General features: G+C 42.7%; 1 protein-coding gene across 1 annotated transcript in view; it reads left to right on the top strand.

Annotated features, from left to right (window-relative positions):
• LOC149867195 (aryl hydrocarbon receptor-like) overlaps window positions 1-20,325 on the top strand; it is an 81,627-nt gene that overhangs the window by 38,276 nt on the left and 23,026 nt on the right. The window contains exon 3 of the mRNA XM_090044951.1: window positions 420-535. Coding sequence (XP_089901077.1) covers window positions 420-535 — 116 coding nt within the window. The remainder of the gene's footprint in view (window positions 1-419; window positions 536-20,325) is intronic.

Below are 20,325 nucleotides of genomic sequence, written 5' to 3'. Positions count from 1 at the left end.
ACTTGGCATGCGCACCTTGGGGTGGATGGTGGGCCATGACTGTGCTGCCGTGACAAGGGTCAGGCCCCTTGTGGCTCCCCCGCCATCTTCCCCTGGCACACCAACATCTTACAAGTAGAGGTTGCAGGGGTTTTTGGCACTCTGCCAAAAAATCCTCCTGACCCCTTATTTAAATGAAACACATCCTAAGTGTGACGCGTCACAAGGCCCACTTACAAAAAGGAGCAGGTTGGGGAAATACGTGCTTTTAACATTAATAGTACAGGAAGCAGCTGGCAAGCCGTGCGGGCATCTGTGATGGAGCAGTCCCAGCAAAGTTCTGAATGAATTCTTCTCAGTAAAAGAATCTGACATTCACAGCAGTGATTTTTGTAAACATTATTTCAGCACTAAAGTCCCTTTACTTTGCTTCATTGCAGTTGCCCTGAAGAATCACAGCTCCAAAGGGGAAACTGAAAGGAATGGAGGCCATGACAACGGACGGACTCTGGGACTGGCTGACGGAATCGTGCCAGAGGGTGAACTTCTCTTACAGGTTAATGCTTCAGGCATCCTCTCTCTCTCGTCAAGTCTGTCTGCAAGGCTTTTTAAAGAGCCTTTCTCCTCTCCTTTTTTGACTCCCATGGGTTCAGTCCACCAGTAGGCCTTTCCATTGACAATTGAAGAGCAGTTGGTTAAATGTATGACTGCTGGAAGAGGACAATCAGTAAGCTCCTATTTAATGTTTCATGTTTTAATGTATTAGTAAACAGATGGGACTTGATTTGTTTTTTTTCACTGCTTATACCCTCTTTGAATCCTTACAATGAGCTTCTGGTGCCTTGCTCCTTGCATAACTGGCCTTTTGTTGACCATTCATGATCCAGTTCTCCTAGGTTTTGAGATCAGTATAAAAATGCTGTTGATTGTGGTAGAAACCAACTGGAACTTTGCAAGGTAGCCAGTATATACATGTACACATTTGGGATTAGGGAGGAATTATTTGTCAGGTCAGACCATGGGGCTTTGCTATCCTCTTCTTAGGATCATCAGAGCTATTAACCTAATAATTCTCAGTCAATTCAGCGGCAGGATGGTGGTGATGCCCTTGTCTTCTCTGTTTCCTACCTATGTAGGATGTTTTAAGTTTCAACTCCTTGTGGAAACAGATGTAAATGTGCGGTGTGTTCAGACCCATAGAGATGCTACCTTGATGCAACTAATAATAGGAAGAAGAAATCTCTTCTCACTTTAGTACAGACCCCGTGTAGTAATATGACAAATATTAATTATTTTATATAATAAGTGATATTAGTATTAGCTCTACATATATAAAGTACTGGCCAACATTTTTTCTGTTCCAATTCCTACAAAATTCACTACTGATTCTTCTTTAAATACATATCATAATTTCTCCTTTAACATATTAGTAATAACTCCCTGCCCGAGTGCAGGGGGGCTGTACCCAATGACCTGTAAGGTCCCTTCCAGCCCCTAATAACTATGACACTCTATGTTGAAGAAAGTTTAAAAAAAAAATAAAAAAATGTGGAAGCAAAATCACTCTGTCTCTCTTTATGGAAGGTGAGGGAATTCTCTTTGCTGCTCATTACTACAGGCATTTATGCTAGTTCCTATATCTCTGACAAAAATTTAAATGGAAAATTAAAAATTCTGTGTTTTTAAACACCATCCACTTTGGAGAAGTATCAAAAGGAAACATGATTGAGACTGCTGGCCTGTTAAGTTGTTAGAATAAAACTTACTTTTTTGGTGTGATCAAACGTACTGAATTCAGAATTCTCCTTAGATGTCTCTGAGCCATGCTTTCCATGCTCTGGTGAATAGAAAAATCTCACTTTTATTGTGAGGTGTTCCTGTTGCAGTGAGATCATGTGAAGTGAAAAGAGGCTTTTTCCCCACCTCGAATGGTGTCTCTTTTTGGTACTGAGACACATGTCAAAAATAAACGTAATTGTATCATCTAGATCACTAGATGAGAGGGGCTTGTATCTGAGATCACATGGAATTTTTTTGATAATATGCCCTTTGATGTACATGATAGTTTGAAAACTCACTGTAAAAAGTTGCTGCTTTTGTCCTTATTCAGTTATTGGTACATGTAGGTGTTATTCTGGTTCAAGAGCTAAGGAGATGGATACTAGACATCTTTGAATAAGTTAGTCAGCCAAAACCAAACTTTAGGATGCTTTATTTTTTATTTTTCAGCATGTAGTGACAGACTTGTGGCTTTTGGTTCTTTTATTAAATGTTTACCTGTGCCTTTGCCCACAAGCGTAATAGCAGAAATGCTCTCAGGAAATTGATTTTTCTGATTAATCACAACAGTGAAAGGACACTTTCTTAATTAAGGTACCAGCCTGGCAGTTGGAAGATTGGGGTCCAACTTCTGAATCTCTTCATAGTGGATACAGATGGGGCATCCAGACCATCTTAACTCTGCCCTACAGTGACCTCAGGAGTAAATCCACAAAAAGGGAGAGTCTTTAGAAAGCAAACTCACCTGATTTGTGGTAATAAGAAGTAAAAAGCCTTTATCATATAGTTAATGGGTGGTATCACCAAGGTAAAGAAAAAAGTTTTAGGTGATCTACTTGTACATTTTTACACAGTAATGTTTTTGAATTATTTTTTGACTAACTTCTAATTTTCATAATGCATCTGCATGGTTTTGCAGTAAACTAGCATCTCAGTATCTTTGAAATAAAAACACTTTATTTTTAAGCTTTATTTTAAACGATTATGCAACATATAGGTTTAAAAATTCAAACACCCCTCTTTTGAAAGGGTTAAAAGGTTCAAATTTGTTTAAGAACTTTGGGCATCTATACATGTGCTCCAGAATGGAGGGGAGCGGGACACTTTAATTAAAGCACCTGTAGCATCACGTGTATTCAGTGTCCCGTGCTTCAAAATGGCAGTGGGAGCACTTTTAACTAAAGCTTATTCGACAAGCTTTATTAAAGCACCCCCCCCCACTGATTACACGTGATGTGGAGGCTGCTGGAGCATGCTAATTAGCACACTGCAACAGACTCAATTTAATCAAATCTGCTCCAACACATGATAATTAGCATGCACTGGAGCAGGGGTCTGTCACGTATATAGGTGCTCATAGGCACAGGCTTCCTACTGAAAGTGAAAGGGACTTAGACACCAGAGCCACCTAAGTGCTTTTGAGAATGCAGTCAACTCATATGCATGTTGGATAAGAACATTATTTGCCTAAGTGCACAGGTCCCAATATTTTCCTTTTGCTTACAGTGTAAAAAAACAGTGGTTAAGAGCATAACCTACTCAATTTCAGAGCATCTTTTGGCCCTGTTGCCAGCTTTACAATTTGATTGTATTTCAGTTAACTGCATATTAATTAGCATGAGAAATGATGGATTGGGAGCAGTTGTCAAATGGATTTTGTAGAAGCCTTGAAATGGGCCTATTTGAGGGCTGCCATTAGAAGACTTAAAAATGATGAGAAGTAATCTGTTCTAAGACTGCTAATACCATGTCAGTGAAATTGTTGAGGTGGACTATTCTATATTTAATGACCATTTCAAGTGCATATCACTTTTTTCAGTTCCAAGTACACTATCTCTTTATGGCCAGATTTTTACATATATTTAGGAACCTGAAGATGAAGATGGACATTTAATGGAAATTGCAAAAGAGCATGAGGACCAGATTTTTAAGGTCTTCAGATGTCTAATTTGTATTGTTTTTAGTAGGTTTTAGGATTTAGAAAAGTGGGACTGGAAGCAATCTCATGAGCATATCTAGTCCGGCTCCTTGTTGAAGGCAATATCATCCCTGACTAAACCATCCCAGCCAAGTGTGTAACTTGTTTTTGAAAATTTTTAGTGATAGATTCCACAACTTTAGGTAGCCTATTCCAGTACTTGCTCATGTTCAGAAACAGGAGTCTAATTAGCTTTAAAAACATAGCTCCATGTCTCATGTATATCATTGTGGACTAGATGTCCTCTTGAGGTCCCTTCCAACCCTAATTTTCTATGATTTTTTTTCTTATTTTTCCCCACTTACTCCCCAGTATCAAAACCTCTAGCCCCTTAAGTATTAGCAAAGTCTAAATATAAACCAGTAGGGCTGTGCAAAGCTTTGGTTCCTGATTCGATTTAGTGGAGGTTCGGCCTGATTCTGTGGCTGAATCTGAATCGAATCAGAGGACTCTTTAATCTCTCTGAGTTGAATCAGAACCCTCCAGATCAATTTGGAGAGATTCGGCGATTCGGACATAGACACAGCTTTAAATGTTTTTCCTACATACCTCTAGGTAGCAGGCGACTCATGAATGCTGCGATGCCGGGGTGCATGGGGCACTCCCCAACATGCTTGGCAGCAGACCCGGAAGTGGACTAGAAGCACGTCTGGTCCACTTTCTAGAACGCCAGGGAGTGTGCTGCCCTCCCCCCCATGTTCCCCACGCCCCCCTCCCCGGCTCGCTAACTGGTGCCTCCTGGGTCTGTGGGGGAGGGCCAGGGATGTACTTCTGATCCCCCTGCACTCCTGTGGGATGCTTCATGTGCCCCAGCATCTCGGTGATCACAAGCCATGCCTGCTACCTCAAGTTATGTAGAAAAAACTTTTAAACCTGTGTCTATGTCCAAATGTCTAATTCACCAAATCAGCATCGAATGTTCAGACTTGGATTTGGCCAAATCAAATCAGGGACGGTGATCTGCATCAACGAATCGAATCACTGTCCCCGATTTGGGCTGAATCTGAATCGAATAGGGCCCGCTTTGCACACCGCTACAAACCAGGCCCCGTTCCCATTTTCATCAAAGCCACATTAAACACTACTCTGATAATATAAAAGAAACAAAGTTGGGGTAAATGAAGTAAGCTATAAAGCCATTTTTACATTGCCAGAGTAATGAAAAGAGCCTTTTTTTATACGTGAGAATCAGGTTCAAGCTGTCTATAAAGTCAAACAGTATGAACAAGATTCTCATTTATGGTAAATCCTCTTTTCAGTAGAGTCAGAGTGTTATTGTGCTTATTTGTTAAAATTCACAAATGATATCTTGCTGTGCAGTACAGAACATGTTTGGGCAATATCTTGCTCAGTAAAAATAAAGATAAAATTAACTGCTTATTCAGTGTTGTTAAGAAAAGACAAATGAAACAATGAAAAACGTGCTCATTGTGATCATGGTATAGAAACGCTTCCACCAGTAAGCTGCTCTAAGGGTTAAAGGTAGCGCGTTCAGTGGCACTAATTAACCTCTGCAGTAGATTCCCACACACTGAGATCTGCTCAGTAAATAGAGAGACCATTTGTGTGTGAAATAAAAGGAAGAGAGAGAAAAAAAATACAGACCTGGACAATGGAAGGAGAATTGGCAGCAACAATAGCTGAACTTGGCTAAGAATGCACAGCAGACTCTAATTACTTCAGACGTCGTCTATATATTAGTGAACTGGGGAAAGCATTCTAGGGCTGGACATCCAGGTTCTGAATCACTGTCAGGCTAAAGTTACAGAACTGATTTTATACAGCTAAAGCAGCAGACAGCAACGTTTCTGAGCCATGTACAGAAGGAGTATTCTTGGTTTTAAAAGATTTCTGCTTTAAGTACAGGGCTGGATCAGATTTGATGTAACAATAGCTCGACATTTATTGCTATAGAGTTGCTGATTCCTGTGCAGCATCCAGATACTGAGCGCATAGCATCTGGAGTGCAAGACAGAATAATTGACTCTGGCTCTGTCTGTCTCCTGCCCACGGGTAGGGTGTTTGTTTGTTCACCAGTTTATAGCATTAATGTGCGCTGGATCATCCAGGACAAGAGAGAGAAGCTTTATGCTTAGTCCAGCCACAGTTTTCATTTGCAGTTGCAGATTGTTAAGCTGGACACCCCAGCATCGTAATGAGGGAAACACTGGGGAACTGCTGGCTGCTCCACTGCTTTCTGAGCAAGATTTTTTTTTCCCCGTGCCACCCCTCCCTATACACTCTTGTGAATGAGAGTGCCATTGTAGCCCAAAAGACTTGAATGGGGAGGTAAGTGGAGGCCTGAACATGCCTCAGCAGGACCATGGACCTCCTGCAAGGAAAAATGAGGGCCTGCCACAGACTGACAGGCAGGGTTTGAAGCCATTAAAGCCACTGCCACTTCTATAAAGTAAAACTTAAAAAATAAAAGAGAGAGAGAGAGAGGGAAGGAACAGAGCTTCAATGAAGCCAGACAGTTTCAGAGCAGATGCATTTCCAGGTTGGAGCCCTGAAGACTACAGCATGGGGAAGGCTATTCTCCAGCACTGCAACTCCTTTTTCCTGAAGGTCCCCAAAAACAACTAGTGTTGGCCAAGAAGCTTTCAAGAACCCTGATCAGTAGATGAGGTCACACAGAAGCTGGCAGAGAGATTCAGACGATGATTTAGACAATTCATAGAGGATTTAGGTTGATTGCTCTCTGTTGAAGTACACCGAGAAGACCAGTAAAATCCTTAGGGTTAGGATGTTGTGGCTGCCATGGCAAAAGATGCATGGTGTCAATCTTCCATTTCACCTCCTGGAATCAAGGAACTGTTAAACCAGACCTGGCAACCCTTGATCTGTCATCCAATGGCTGTTGTTAATGCATAGTATTACATACTGAGTTTGCAGCAGATAAATAGTATGCAGAAGGTCTTGTGCCTGGGGAAGCAATTCTTCTATCAACAGATACTCATTAAAAACATCACCTCCTTTCTAAATTGCACACTTTTATTTAACACTTGGCTGTGCCACCCTGAAGGGAAAGGCAGCAAATGGATGTCCTCAAAATAGAAAAAGGCCAAAATGGTGTACTGAGTAAGTTTGAAATTAGCTATATCCCGCTTTCCTTCATGGTTAGCTATAAATATACAGCCCAGTCCAGGTACTGCTTGTGAATTCAGACATTTCCCTTTTGTATTGATTTTGCTGTCTCTGAATTCTAGAAGAGGATGAAAATCCGTTGAACCAGAAAGTCTGTAAATTGTATAACATTAAAAATGCATCTAAAACTTTACATTGCTAGCTACATTAGCTAGTCTCTGCTGGGAGATTTTAGGGCTCTATATTCTGCACTAGTGAAGGATCTTAAGTGTTTATTTTATGAAAACAGAACATACAGTTCATCATCCAGAGAGGTTCACTGTGTTCGGGTGGGGAATGTGCATGAATGAACACACATATGATACTACATGGTATTTATATTGTCTGGAGCTACATACTTAAAAGACAGACTTATTCAGAGGAACATAATATAAAAGTGTGTGTGTGTGTGTGAGAAAGAGAGAGGGGCAGTCAGGGATGAGTCACAAAATAATGAACATAATAGGAAGGGTGATTTTTGTACTTCTGATTGTTCTTAAATTGAAGAGCAAAATTAAGGTATAGGTTCTTTCAGTGATATTTTAAAAATAATATTTCTCAACAGATATAAGAAAATAGATCATGATAGTCAGAGTGGCATTAGGGCCTTATGAACATTCAAAAACGGAATGGGCTAATGAGACAAACCATAGTGCCACTATAAGGGTAATATGTTATTAAGAGCTATAAAAGTAATTTATATCATAAACTTCTAAAAGACACAAACAGGAAAATAATAGTCTATAATTTCCCACTCAGGATTTCTGAACACTGTTGGAAGTATCTCATAGACAGGTGAGCAAAAAATTGGAATAGAAAAATCATTTTGGATAGGCTGTAACAAAATTTTGGGTTCTTTTGCTTTTTAAAAAAATGTTTTTGCACATTTAGTAGTATTTTGCTTATACAAATTTCAGAGTGAAACCTTTATTTCAGAATGCACATTGGTCTTTAAAGTACTCTAATTTTTATAAACAGCAATTTTCTAAAGTATTCAGAAATTAAACACTTACTGCAGAACAGTGCTTGCTCAGCTTTACTACTGATACACAATATGCAGCCAGCCTCAGAGAGAATCTGAAGAGAAATGAAACTCCAGCCTTTTCTTAGCTTCGGAGTCAGTGTAAAGCATCTCTAAGCCCAGGATGTCACTTTGACCTTACAGTATGCTTATCCTCTTAGAACTGATTCTTCTCAAGGAACTCATATGCATCCTGCAAAATTTAAACAGACCATCAAGGAATATCTAATATAGGAATCTATAATATTCTACCCCTGGAAAGGAATCCCTGAAAATACTCCATCCCATTGCAAATGGACTAGCAGCTATTCAAAGAATCCTTTATTAGGTGCTGCTCAGTTGCCCCATTATGCAGCTGTCTCAAATAAGAAGGGTTGTTTTTACCTAGTCGCTTGTTAGATTCAGTGATTGCTTTGGTCTGTGTTGTTTAAATGTCTGTTTGCAGTCCTATCGGTTATTTCTGCTGCTACAGTCATACCTTACCTCACATCAATCACAACTTCCTGTCCTTGCAGACAAGCTTGGGCTGGCTGGGGCACTAGTGCTTTAGCATGGAGCTAGCTGGCAGGCAGCCCCTGCACTGAAGCACCCTCATGCCAGCTTGGTCAGTGTCTACATGTGCACTGCTATGCATGAAAAAACTCTGTAGCAGGATAATACTTGTATTTACAAGTACTAACCTGCTGCAGAATTTACTAGTTTTGCACACCCTAATAGAGGTTCATGTGTAGACACCTGAGACATTTACTGCTTAGTTAATTGGTCAACTGCACAGTAAATATCTTGTGTAGATGCACCCACCAAGTTCTTCTAAGTTGGTTCTGTTTATAACCTTTTGAAGAAAACAGTAAAATAGCAACTGAGCATTTCCAAAACTCAGGAGAGTAAAAAAAGCTGACCCTCAGGAAATATAACATGGAGGAGATGCTTTCTGACAGAGAATAACATTTTGGGAAATTGGCAAATGCTACGACTTCTCTTTCAGCTGAGATATAACTACTCCTGTTGTTAGAACAACATACCCCTCAGGTTCTGCTTGAGGGGATTTGGGGGAGATTTTCCTAAGGCACACGAGACTTACACTTCTAAATCCCCTAGATGCCTTGGAAAATATGATTCTTATATAGAAGCCTATCTCCATTTTCAGTGGGAGGAGCACTCTGCCAAATCTGATTGTGTAGCTTTCTCACCTGAATTGATGAACTTTACTTGTCTCAAGAAGTCTATGGGTCAACAAGAGGTAAGGCACTCCTGGATCTGTTATGGGCCAAAGGGGATGATCTGAAGGCAAGTCCATCCAGACCATAGGAAAGGTAGCAAAAGGGCTGAGGGACCCCTGTGGCTAAATACAAGACTTATAGACTTCTTGTATCTGAAAAGAGAAGCCTACAAAGGTTGAAAGTTGGGTGACATAACCAAGGGGGATTATTCAGCACTGGCCTGCACCTGCAGGGAGCAAATTAGGAAAGCCAAGGCCAAAACTGAACTCAAATTGGCTACAGAAATCGAGGACAACAAAAAGTCCTCCTTCAGATATGTGGGTAGTCAGAAGAAAAACAAGGGCAACATTGGACCCTTGCTAAAGAAAATGGGGCAGCTGACAACCGAAACTCAGGAAAAAGCTAATCTTAATGATTACTTTGCGTTGGCCTTCCACCAGCCCAAGGGGATCACCCTGCCTAACAAGATGCACAGTTGCCAGGGCATGGGTGAACTCACACTCATCGTTGGTGAAGATCTCATGAGGGGACACCTTGGGATGCTGAACACCCACAAATCAGGTGGCCTGGATGGAATGCACCCAAGAGTGCTAAAAGAGCTGGCAGACATCATAGCACAGCCATTGGCAAAGATATTTCAGAACCCATGGTGCTTGAGTGAGGTTCCTGAGCATTGGAAGAGGGCCAATGTGGTGCTCATCTTCAAGAAAAGGACTAAGGAAGATCCAGGGAACAGCAGGCCAATCAGTTTGACCTCAATCCCTGGAAATATATTGGAAAAAAATCATCAAAGAAACCATTATCAACAAGCTAAAGGAATACAACATCCTAAAGGATAGCCAGCACTGCTTTGTTGCGGGTAGGTCTTGCCTGACCAACCTAATGTCCTTCTATGACCAGGTCATGCATCACCTAAACAAAGGAGAAGAGGTTGACATCATCTCCATGTTCTTCAAAACAGCCTTTGGACTTGGTCTCCCATGAAGTCCTCATGACTAAACTGGGGAACTGCAGCATTGACATCCTCACTATCTGATGGCTTGGGAACTGGCTCTGTGGTTAGACCCAGAGAGTGACAGTCAATAGAATCATGTCAACATAGCGCATGATGACCAGTGGCATCCCCCAGGGCTCTGTACTTGGACCAGTATTTTTTAACATTTATAAACAACCTGAATGCAGGTATTAGAAGCACACTGGCTAAATTTGCTGATGACACCAAACTATGGGGAAGTGTGGTCACACTAGAGTACAGGCTGGTAATTCAGGCTGAACTGAACAGGCTTGCAAGGTGGACGGATCAAAACCTGATGGCATTCAACACTGAGAAATGCAAGGTGCGCTACCTCGGGGGGAAAAAACTTTGCATTATAATTATAGGCTCAGCTGTGCTATACTTGCTAGCACCATGATCGAAAGGGGGTTGTGATTGACCATGAGGTTGACCACAAGAGGACTATGAGCCATCAGTGAGATGCCACAGCCAGCAAAGCAAACAAAACTCTGGCTTGCATCTATTGATGTATCTCAAGCAAGACCCAGGAAGTCATCCTCCCACTGTACTTGGCCCTGGTGAGGCTGCAGCTGGAGTACTGCACCTAGTTCTGGGCTGTGCACTTTAGAAAGGATGTAGACAAGCTTGAGAGAGTCCAGAGGAGAGCCACATGCATGAACAAAGGACAAGAGAACCAGTCTTATGCGAAAAAGCTAAGAGCCATGGGACTTCTCAGCCTGGAAAAGCAAAAGCTTAGGGGGAACTTGGTGGTGGCCTATAAGTATATTAGTGGGGTGCACCACGAACTGGGAGAACATCTGTTCACCAGGGCACCCCAAGCAAAGACAAGGTCTAATGATCACAAACTCTGGGAAGACTGTTTTAGGCTGAACATAAGAAAAAACTTGTTTACTGTCAGTCCCCAGAGTCTGAAATAGACTCCCTGCAGAAGTGGTGCAAGCACCTACTCTGGACACCTTTTAAGACACATTTGGCTGCTTATCTTGTTGGGATCATTTGACCCCAGCAGACTTCCTGCCCCTTGGGGCTGGACTTGGTGATCTTGTGAGGTCCCTTCCAGCCCTAATGTCTATGAAATCTATGAAACTTGTCCTTTCCTCTCAGTAAACGAAGACAAGAGTGAGGTAGTGTGGCTTTGTGCTTTAGAGGGATGTTGAAAACCTTGTTTTTATTCCCTTTTCTGCAGCTGGCATGCCAGTTGACCTTGAGTGCATCTCTTTGAGCCCCAGTTACCCTATCTGTAACATGGGCCAAGTGATCCTGATCATCTTTATATGAAACTTAAGGATTTTCTGGTAAGAGGATAATAAGAGCTAGATATTTATTTGTCTGTTCTAGAACTACTGAAACCTGATTTATTTAGTACTACCTGGGTGCATCTACATGTGAAGCAATAAATTCCAGCACTTACTGCATCAGAGTTTATTGCTTCTGGGCACGCTGTTTGCCTATGTGCCTGGGACTGTAGCATGTTGAGCCAGGGTGGAGCAGCCCCACCTAGCAGGGGCTCCAGGGGTCTACCTGCCAGCCCAGGGCCGCTCTGACCAGGCTCAACATGCTGCATAGGGGCTGGGGCACAAGGGTGCTCTAGTGGGGTGTGTTATCTACCAGTAGCCCCCCTACACTGAAGCAGTCTCGTGCCCCAGCTTTATGGGTCAGCATCTGCACGTGTGATGCTGTGCACAAAAAAACTCTACAGCAGGGTAATACTTGTATTTGCAGTTTATTAGTTTACTGTGACCTAATGGGACTGCACATGTAGATGCTGAGACATTTACTGCAGAGCTAGCTACTCAGCTCTTCAGTAAACGTCTCACATAGCCTAGGTTCTGTGTATGCTACTTTGCATCTTGGTGGAAACCAGTGAAAACACCCCTTACCCACAATGTCCTCTGTGTGGGCAGTTCTGACAGTCTCTCCCACCATAGCCTAGGGGGCATTCTTGGGGCAAGGTAAGAGCATTCTCCATACTATGGGCTGTCAGCTGTGGAGCTTGCTGCTAATTGAAATGTCGGAGGTAGACTTTCACCATTATTCTTGTTCAGCTTTTTCCCTGTGTGTGGATGGTGAGTTTTATCTGAGGGCTACTTACTATCCTGGCTGCCTATTCCTCTGGATGTGATCTTTACAAAAGTGGAAAGGAGGCTAAATGGTAAATGGTGCTTAGGTGATATAGTTATGAGCACAGTTAAAGCAAACTCTCCAATGCTAAAAAGACATCAGATGGGACATAGCCTTGTCTTAACACTAGATATTTAACCTGTCAACAGTGCTACTACAATCAACACCTCCCACAATGAACACATCAGAACACATGGATCCTACACATGCCTTTCCCAAAACATGATATACCTGACCTAATGCACTGAATGCCCTCATGGCACCTTCATGCATGGATGAAATTGAACAGCAACTACACATCAGAAAGAATTCTGGTGCAAAAAAATACAAAGGACAGAGACTCGCATGTATCAGTAGGAGCACATTTTTCACAGAACAACCATTTTCTTTCTGACTTTCTCATAAACAAATTGGAGAAATGTAGGCTAGACAAAATTTCTGTAAGATAGACAGCTGGCTCAATAGCTGCAAGCAAAGGGTAATTATAAATGGATCTACATCAGAATAGCAGGAGGTTTAGGGTGGAGTCCCACAGGGGTCCATCCTGGGCCCAGTGCTGCTCGACAAGTTTATTAAACAATTTGGATGATGGCATAGAAAGCTTCTTGAGCAAAGTTGCAGATGACATGAAACTGGGAAGATATGCAAACATATCGGAGAACAGGAGCACCATTCAGAAGGATCTCAACAGATTCCAAAGCTGAGCTAGAGCTAACCAAATGAAGTTCAGTGCTTACAAATGCAAGGTGCTGCTCCCCCCCCCCCGATGAATAATTTAAACTACTAATACAAAATGGGTGACACCTGGCTGGATGACAGCCCTATGGAAAAGGACTTGGGAGTCTTGGTAGATCACAGACTTGATATGAATCTGCAGCATGATGCAGCTGCATAAAAGGCAAATAAGGGTTTGGGATGCATCAAAAGAAGCATTAGGCACAAGACAAAAGAAGCATGATAGTGCCTCTACTTGGCACTGATTAGGCCACATCTAGAGTATTATGTGCAGTTTTGGGCTTCACATTTTAAAAAGGACATGGAAAAATTGGAGAGGGTCCAGAGGCAGGTAACAAAAATGATAAAGGGCTTGGAAAGCAAGTCATATGAGGAGAGGTTGACAAAAATAGGCATGAACAGCTTGCAGAAAAAGTGCTTAAGAAAGGACATACTAGCAGCCTTCAAATACTTGAAGTGCTGCTATAAACAAGGGAAAACACCTTTTCTCTCTTGTTGCAGAGAATAGGACATGGACCCGTGGCTTGAAGTGGCAGCAAAGTAAGTTTAGATTGGATTTCTGGAAAAACTTCTTCACTATTAAGAGCAATGAGGTAGTGGAATAGACTGTCTAAGGAAGTTGTGGGCTCTCTGTTACTGGTAATGTTCAAGAAAAGGCTGAAGAGCCATTGGTCAGGGATGATCGAGGTGTAGCTATACCACTGTTCTGCTATGGGTATTTCCAATGCTTATGGGCTTTGCTGGTTGTTGCATGGACGAGGCCAGGAGGGAATTCCCCACCTCCTCCACCTCTTCCCCCTGCTGCTACAATTGTCAGGATTTTTTTTTTTAAGTTTTCTTCAAAGGCATTTGGTTTTTGGCTGAAGGGCCTTGCTTCTCTGCTCAGGGTGAGACTGCTCACCATGTTTGGAGTTGGGAAGGAATTTTATTCCATTTTCAAATTGGTGTGGACTATTGGGATTTTTTCATTCATCTGTAGCAAGGGGCGCAGCCCTCTTTCTGGGAATCTCTTGAACATATTTTAACAACCCTTGCAACACAAAGATCTGGCTGCCATGGTCCCTTTGTTTTACGTGTCGCAGATTAGGGTGTTGTCTTGTGTTGTGTCAGAGTTAACTATGTAGTTTTCCTAAGAGGTTAGACAGTGGATTTGTATAGGATACTTTAGATAGAGATAATCCTGCCTTGGTCATGGGGTTGGATTAGATGACCTCTTGAGGTCCCTTCCAGTCCTACTTCTCTATGATTCTATGACCTCACTATCTTTGTTCCCAAGAGAAATGTACCCTATACCTTTGAAAGGCAAGGTTGAGAGCAAGAAGTCATAAGATGGCTGGACACTAGGAACCAAGGACTGAACACCAATATTAATTTTAGAACATATTTTAATCTACCCAATTCCTGAAATTCTTCTGACACACTGTAAGTGATAATCAACATTCTCCCTCAAGATGGATCTTGATTTCCCAGTAATCAAGCTTCTTTTCTTCTGCTAAATGTTTGTCTGCTACACCTAGGGAATTTCTGCCCCCTCCAATTTCATAGCTCTACCCACTGTTCTGTGCAATTGCTATGCTTCTGTTCTTCTTTGGAACTAATGAAGAATGTTTTGCATTCAAAAGCTTATCTAACTTTATCCTAACCATGGTCCAATAAAAGACATCACCCAAAAAAAACCCTCCATGATTCTTGTAAAAAACATTAACAAATATGAAACAGCCATCCATCAGACTACATTTACCTTTTCTTCAGTCCTTACTCAGACTTTGTGGTCAATAATGATTTGCTTAAGTAAAGAAAATGGATACAATCTAAAAAGGATTACAACCCTTAGGATTTAACAGCTCATTTTATTTGCCATGGGATGAGATTTAGAGCTTGCTAAAATGCATCACACCTGGCAAACTATAGAATAAACAGGCCAAGAAGTTCAAAAAGTGACAGAAAACTAAAATCTCCTAATTCCATGCTGTTCAGACAAAACAGGTCTACATTTAGAAGCATATATAGTAGAAACTATTATATCCTTTTTGGGTCAAGTTCCAGTCAACTGTTTATCGTTTGTAGGGGGGAAAGTAGATGGAATTGACTGGTTAGCATGGGTCCTGTATTATTCCCTGTCCTCATCATTTAGCTTCTATAATGAATTTGATTATTTAAAGACATGTTCCCTGGTTAAATTTCCACCCCAAATTCTAGCTATTGCCACCTGTTATTCATTGCCATTATTAATTCTCAACTTATTCATTGCCATCCTTACTGCTAGTAAGTCCATTAATGCACTGGTTTTGCAGTCATTTGCTTAAGTTACCCAAGTCTTTGGGTACCATGATGGATTAAAAAACTTCTTAAGGAGAGTAATCATGAAAAAAGTTACCCAATCCATTGTCTTCACCAGAGGCAAGACCAATTGTACCTAAAATAACTATATCTATTATATGTACTAATACTTGATCACGCTTTCTCAGTCTTTGCTTTACAGAACAAGCACAGCCAAATTGAGACTTAATGAGACCTTCTGTCCTGTAGGTAGTTACAGGATGATGTCCTGGAGCAGGGCTGTCCCACTTTGGTATGGCCAGGGTCACCACTGTGCAGGCTGCACAGGCAGTACTTAGACCCCCACCGCCTGCAGCGCAAGCTGAACATGAGCTGCCAGTTGGATGGCCCCATCATAGAGTAGAATATAGAGTGTAAGTAGAGAACAGAGTAAAAGGGCTTAGTCCTTTGCTCCTTGTTTGGGTCAAACTGTGACTTTCTGAAAATTTTCTCACTAATGGAATATAGGATCATAGCCCAAAGTTCACCCCACATTTCATTGGGTAGTTTGAGTGACAGTGTTGAGAATACTGTCTTCTGAGAAGTAGGTATATATGAGATCCAAAGACCCACAGAAGCCTCTTTACAGATCTCTCAGGAATGCAGCAGGTAGTCTGTGTACTGTAAAGTGAGAATGCATTGTAACAGGCATGTACACCAGAAAACAGAACAGCCTGAATCAGCCTGGCAGTCACCAAAAAAGTGCAAATAACTGGCCCAAATTGTTAGTTGTAATGTAGACAGAAATGTAGAGAATGAGAAGCATTAAGTCTTATCTCTGCTTGTAGCTGATCTCAATTATTTGGTGCTTCTTTTAGCACATCTGAAGTCCACAGCTTGTCTTTTTATGAGAAATCCACCCATTCATGCAAGGCACCCAAAAAGCTGCTTTAAATTATATCAGCACTAATGTTCCCCTTCAGGACTGCTGTGTCGGTCCTGAATCTCGCAACACTCCAACCAGGCTCTGGATGCTGGGGAGTTGAATAGGTGTGCTTTAGAGCCAGCTATGCCAGTTTAACACCACTCTGGCATTTTCCTGTGGTTGATACAGGAGAACCCCAACTGCCCCTTTTAGAATATTACAGAGCAGCTAAGTGGAGAGCTTCTAAGGATCTGGTTCATGGGATGCACTTTTAAGCCTGTTTTACAGTTTTTACTGGTTAAGAACCAACTTCAGTATTCTGCACTGAACAAATTACACACTCCTGCTGCTGCTTATGCAGTCTCGTGTTGGAGAGCATCAGTTCCAGGTAACTGTAGGGAAGAGGAATTGAGAAAGAGCTCAGCTTTTCTTGCTGTCCCACCTTGACTTGGGCCTGTCTGTGCAGTAGGAGGAAATGGCAGTGCCCAGTAAGCTGTTTGGAAGAGGTATTTGGAGGAGAAGATAGAATTACTGGGATATCCAGAAGGTTTCTGTTTATCTCTCTGCCCCTAATAGTTTTCTACAGTACAGGTTAAAAGTAAGTTTCAGTTCATTGCTGTTCCAGCAACATATTTTTGCTGTTGGATATGTCTGTGTAATCCAGGCATGTGAATCAAAGTAACATCAAATGGAATAACAGGTACTTTGGATGGAAGTCCCTTGTAGCTCTTTGTCTAGCCCTTTGCTGTTTTCTCTGTGTGCCTTGTGTGTAGGTCACCTCACCTGCTTACATGGTTATAACTACCAACTTTATGGTGCTGACTCCTCAAGCCCTGACACTTCTCCCTTTGCCTATGCTCATATCTCAGCTTGTTACTCTGATACCTGCTGCTGCATTTCCTGCTGGCAACTAATATGAAAATGTCCTAAGGAGACGTCTTTTTTTACTACCCCAAACTGCCTTCTCTCCTTCAGCCACCTTTCCCTAGTTTACTATAATATTTCCAATAGTTTGCCTCTCTTCCCCTGTCTTGGTTGACTGGCCCTCCTTAGCACTCTGAGTACTGTGATCACCTCTTCTCTACCCACCCTGACTATCCCTGTCTTGGAAGCCCCCCTCACGACTGTGTCCCTGCCTGTTTATCCACACCTGTCTCATGTCATGAACATGCAAAGAGCTGGAGCTCCTGACTCTGCTTGTGATATCCACGCCAGAAGATAGGCGGGTGATCCAGGCTGACCTGGACAAGCTCACCAAATGGGCAGACGAGAACCTGATGGTGTTTAGCACCGAAAAATGCAAGGTTCTCCACCTTGGGAGGGAAAACCTGCAGCATCCTTATAGGCTCGGCAGTGCTACGTTGGATAGCACTACAGAAGAAAGAGACTTGGGGGTCATCATTGACCACAAGATGAACATGAGCCTTCAATGTGATGCTGTGGCTAGTACAGCGACCAAAACGCTGGCTTGCATCCATAGATGCTTCTCGAGCAAATCCCAGGACATCATTCTCCCCTTGTACTCGGCCTTGGTGAGGCCGCAGCTGGAGTACTGCATCCAGTTTTGGGCTTCACAATTCAAAAAGGATGTGGAGAAGCTTGAGAGAGTCCAGAGGAGAGCCATGTGCATGATCAGAGGTCAGGAAAACAGATCTTACGATGATAGGCTGAGAGACATGGGACTCTTTAGCCTGGAAAAGCGCAGGCTCAGGGGTGATCTGATGGCCACCTATAAGTTTATCAGGGGTGTTCACCAGGATCTGGGGGAACGTTTGTTCACCAGAGCACCCCAAGGGATGACGAGGTCGAACGGTCACAAACTCCTGCAAGACCGTTTCAGGCTGGACATAAGGAAGAATTTCTTTACTGTCCGAGCCCCCAAGGTCTGGAACAGTCTGCCAGCAAAGGTGGTTCAAGCACCTACATTGAACACCTTCAAGAGTAAATTGGATGCTTATCTTGCTGGGATCCTATGACCCCAGCTGACTTCCTGCCCTTGAGCAGGGGGCTGGACTCAATCTCCTGAGGTCCCTTCCAGCCCTGATGCCTATGAAATCTACTTTTCTTGCTCTCCTCTGCTGCATATACCTTCCCACTGTCTGCTGTGCCACCATGTGTGCCTGTGTGACCACCTTCCCCAAATTGATAAAGCCGGCATCCTGCAAATCCCACCCTGGATCCACTCTGACTGCTGTACCCTCAGCAATTGCTGCATCTGGCAGGGGCCCCGTGGTAATGGTTTATGTCATTAATTTCTTGTTTACTTAAATGGCTAAAAATCATTCAAAGTCTGCACACTGTGTCGTGTAGCTAATCTCCATAACCTCATGTCCTCGCTACCATTGTTTTTGGTCCACTTGCCCTCTGGAATTTTCAGAAATGCTTCTTTCTCCTCAGGTATCCAGGTTGTAACCATATTGATCTAAAGGAAAAGGCAATCAGGACTTGTAGTAGAGATGATATCTTTTATTAAACCAACAAGATCTTTGCAAAAAAAATTCTTTAATTGCAAACTTTCGGACACAAACACCCTTCATCAGGCATTGGAGAAAAGGTTGTAAAATTTATCCTGGGTAGAAATGAAAGTTCATAGATTCATAGATATTAGGGCTGGAAGGGACCTCGGGAGATCATCGAGTCCAGCCCCCTGCCCAAAGGGCAGGAAGTCAGCTGGTATCATAGGATCCCAGCAAGATAAGCATCCAAATTTGTCTTGAAGGCATTCAATGTGGGTGCTTGAACCACCTCTGATGGCAGGCTATTCCAGACCCTGGGGGCTTAGACAGTAAAAAAAAAAATTCTTCCTTATGTCCAGCCTGAAATAGTCTTGCTGGAGTTTATAACCGTTCAACCTTGTCATCCCTTGGGGCGCTCTGGTGAACAAACGTTCCTCCAGATCCTGGTGAACACCCCTGATAAACTTAAAGGTGGCCATCAGATCGCCCCTGAGCCTGCGCTTTTCCAGGCTAAAGAGCCCCATGGCTCTCAGCCTATCATCATAAGATCTGTTTTCCTAACCTCTGATCATGCACGTGGCTCTTCGCTGCACTCCCTCAAGCTTCTCCACATCCTTTTTGAATTGTGAAGCCCAAAACTGGATGCAGTACTCCAGCTGCGGCCTCACCAAGGCCGAGTACAATGGGAGAATGACATCCCAGGATTTACTTGAGAAGCATCTATGGATGCAAGCCAGCGTTTTGCTTGCTTTACTAGCCACAGCATCACATTGAAGGCTCATGTTCATCTTGTGATCAACCATGACCCCCAAGTCTTTTTCTTCTGTAGTGCTATCCAACGTAGCACTGCCGAGCCTATAAGGATGCTGCAGGTTTTTCCTCCCAAGGTGGAGAACCTTGCATTTTTCGGTGTTAAACACCATCAGGTTCTCATCTGCCCATTTCCTGAGCCTGTCAAGGTCAGCCTGGATCACTCTCCTGTCCTCAAGCATGGACGCTTTACCTAGAGTTTGGTATCGTCGGTGAACTTGGCCAGTCCACTTCTGACTCCAATGTCCACATCATTAATAAAGATGTTGAACAATACAGATCCAAGAACAGAGCCTTGGAGGACCACAACAATTGACTTCCATCAACCACCGCCCTCTGGGCCAGTACCCTGCCCAGTGGATCATGGTGGGCCCGAGGCCACAGTTGGCCAGTTTTTCGAAGAGGTGATCATGAGATACCAGATTGAAGGCTTTTTTGAAGTCAAGATACATGACATCAATCTCCTCTCCCTTGTCCAGGTGATAGGTCACCTGGTCATAGAAGGAAATGAGATTGGTCAGGCAAGACCTACCCACAACAAAACCATGCTGGGTATCCCTCAGGATACTGCCATCAACTAGTCTGTTATGGATGGCGTCTTTGATCATTTTTTCCAAGACCTTGCCTGGGACAGAGGTCATATTTCGTAGGATTTCACAGAGGAGTCAATAGATGGAAAACTCCCCTGGGCAGTCGGTTCATAGCCCTTTCTCTTTCTCTTCAGGCTGTTTGGCCTTGATTCCAAATTCTAATTCCTTTCATCACCCACAGTATCTTTTCTGATCATGCCTTCTTCAACTCTAAGTACTGAGATTTCACATCCTTCCCTCACCATCCTCTTGTATTGAGATAGCAGTGACAGGGCTTAACATGGTAGCTGATGAACCATTAGCTGACTAGC

This window comes from Crocodylus siamensis, chromosome 4, assembly GCF_052110815.1.
Source record: "Crocodylus siamensis isolate JL-2025a chromosome 4, ASM5211081v1, whole genome shotgun sequence".
NCBI lineage: Eukaryota > Metazoa > Chordata > Crocodylia > Crocodylidae > Crocodylus > Crocodylus siamensis.
Note: the sequence above shows the minus strand (reverse complement) of the source record. Positions and strands in the feature narration are given on the sequence as shown.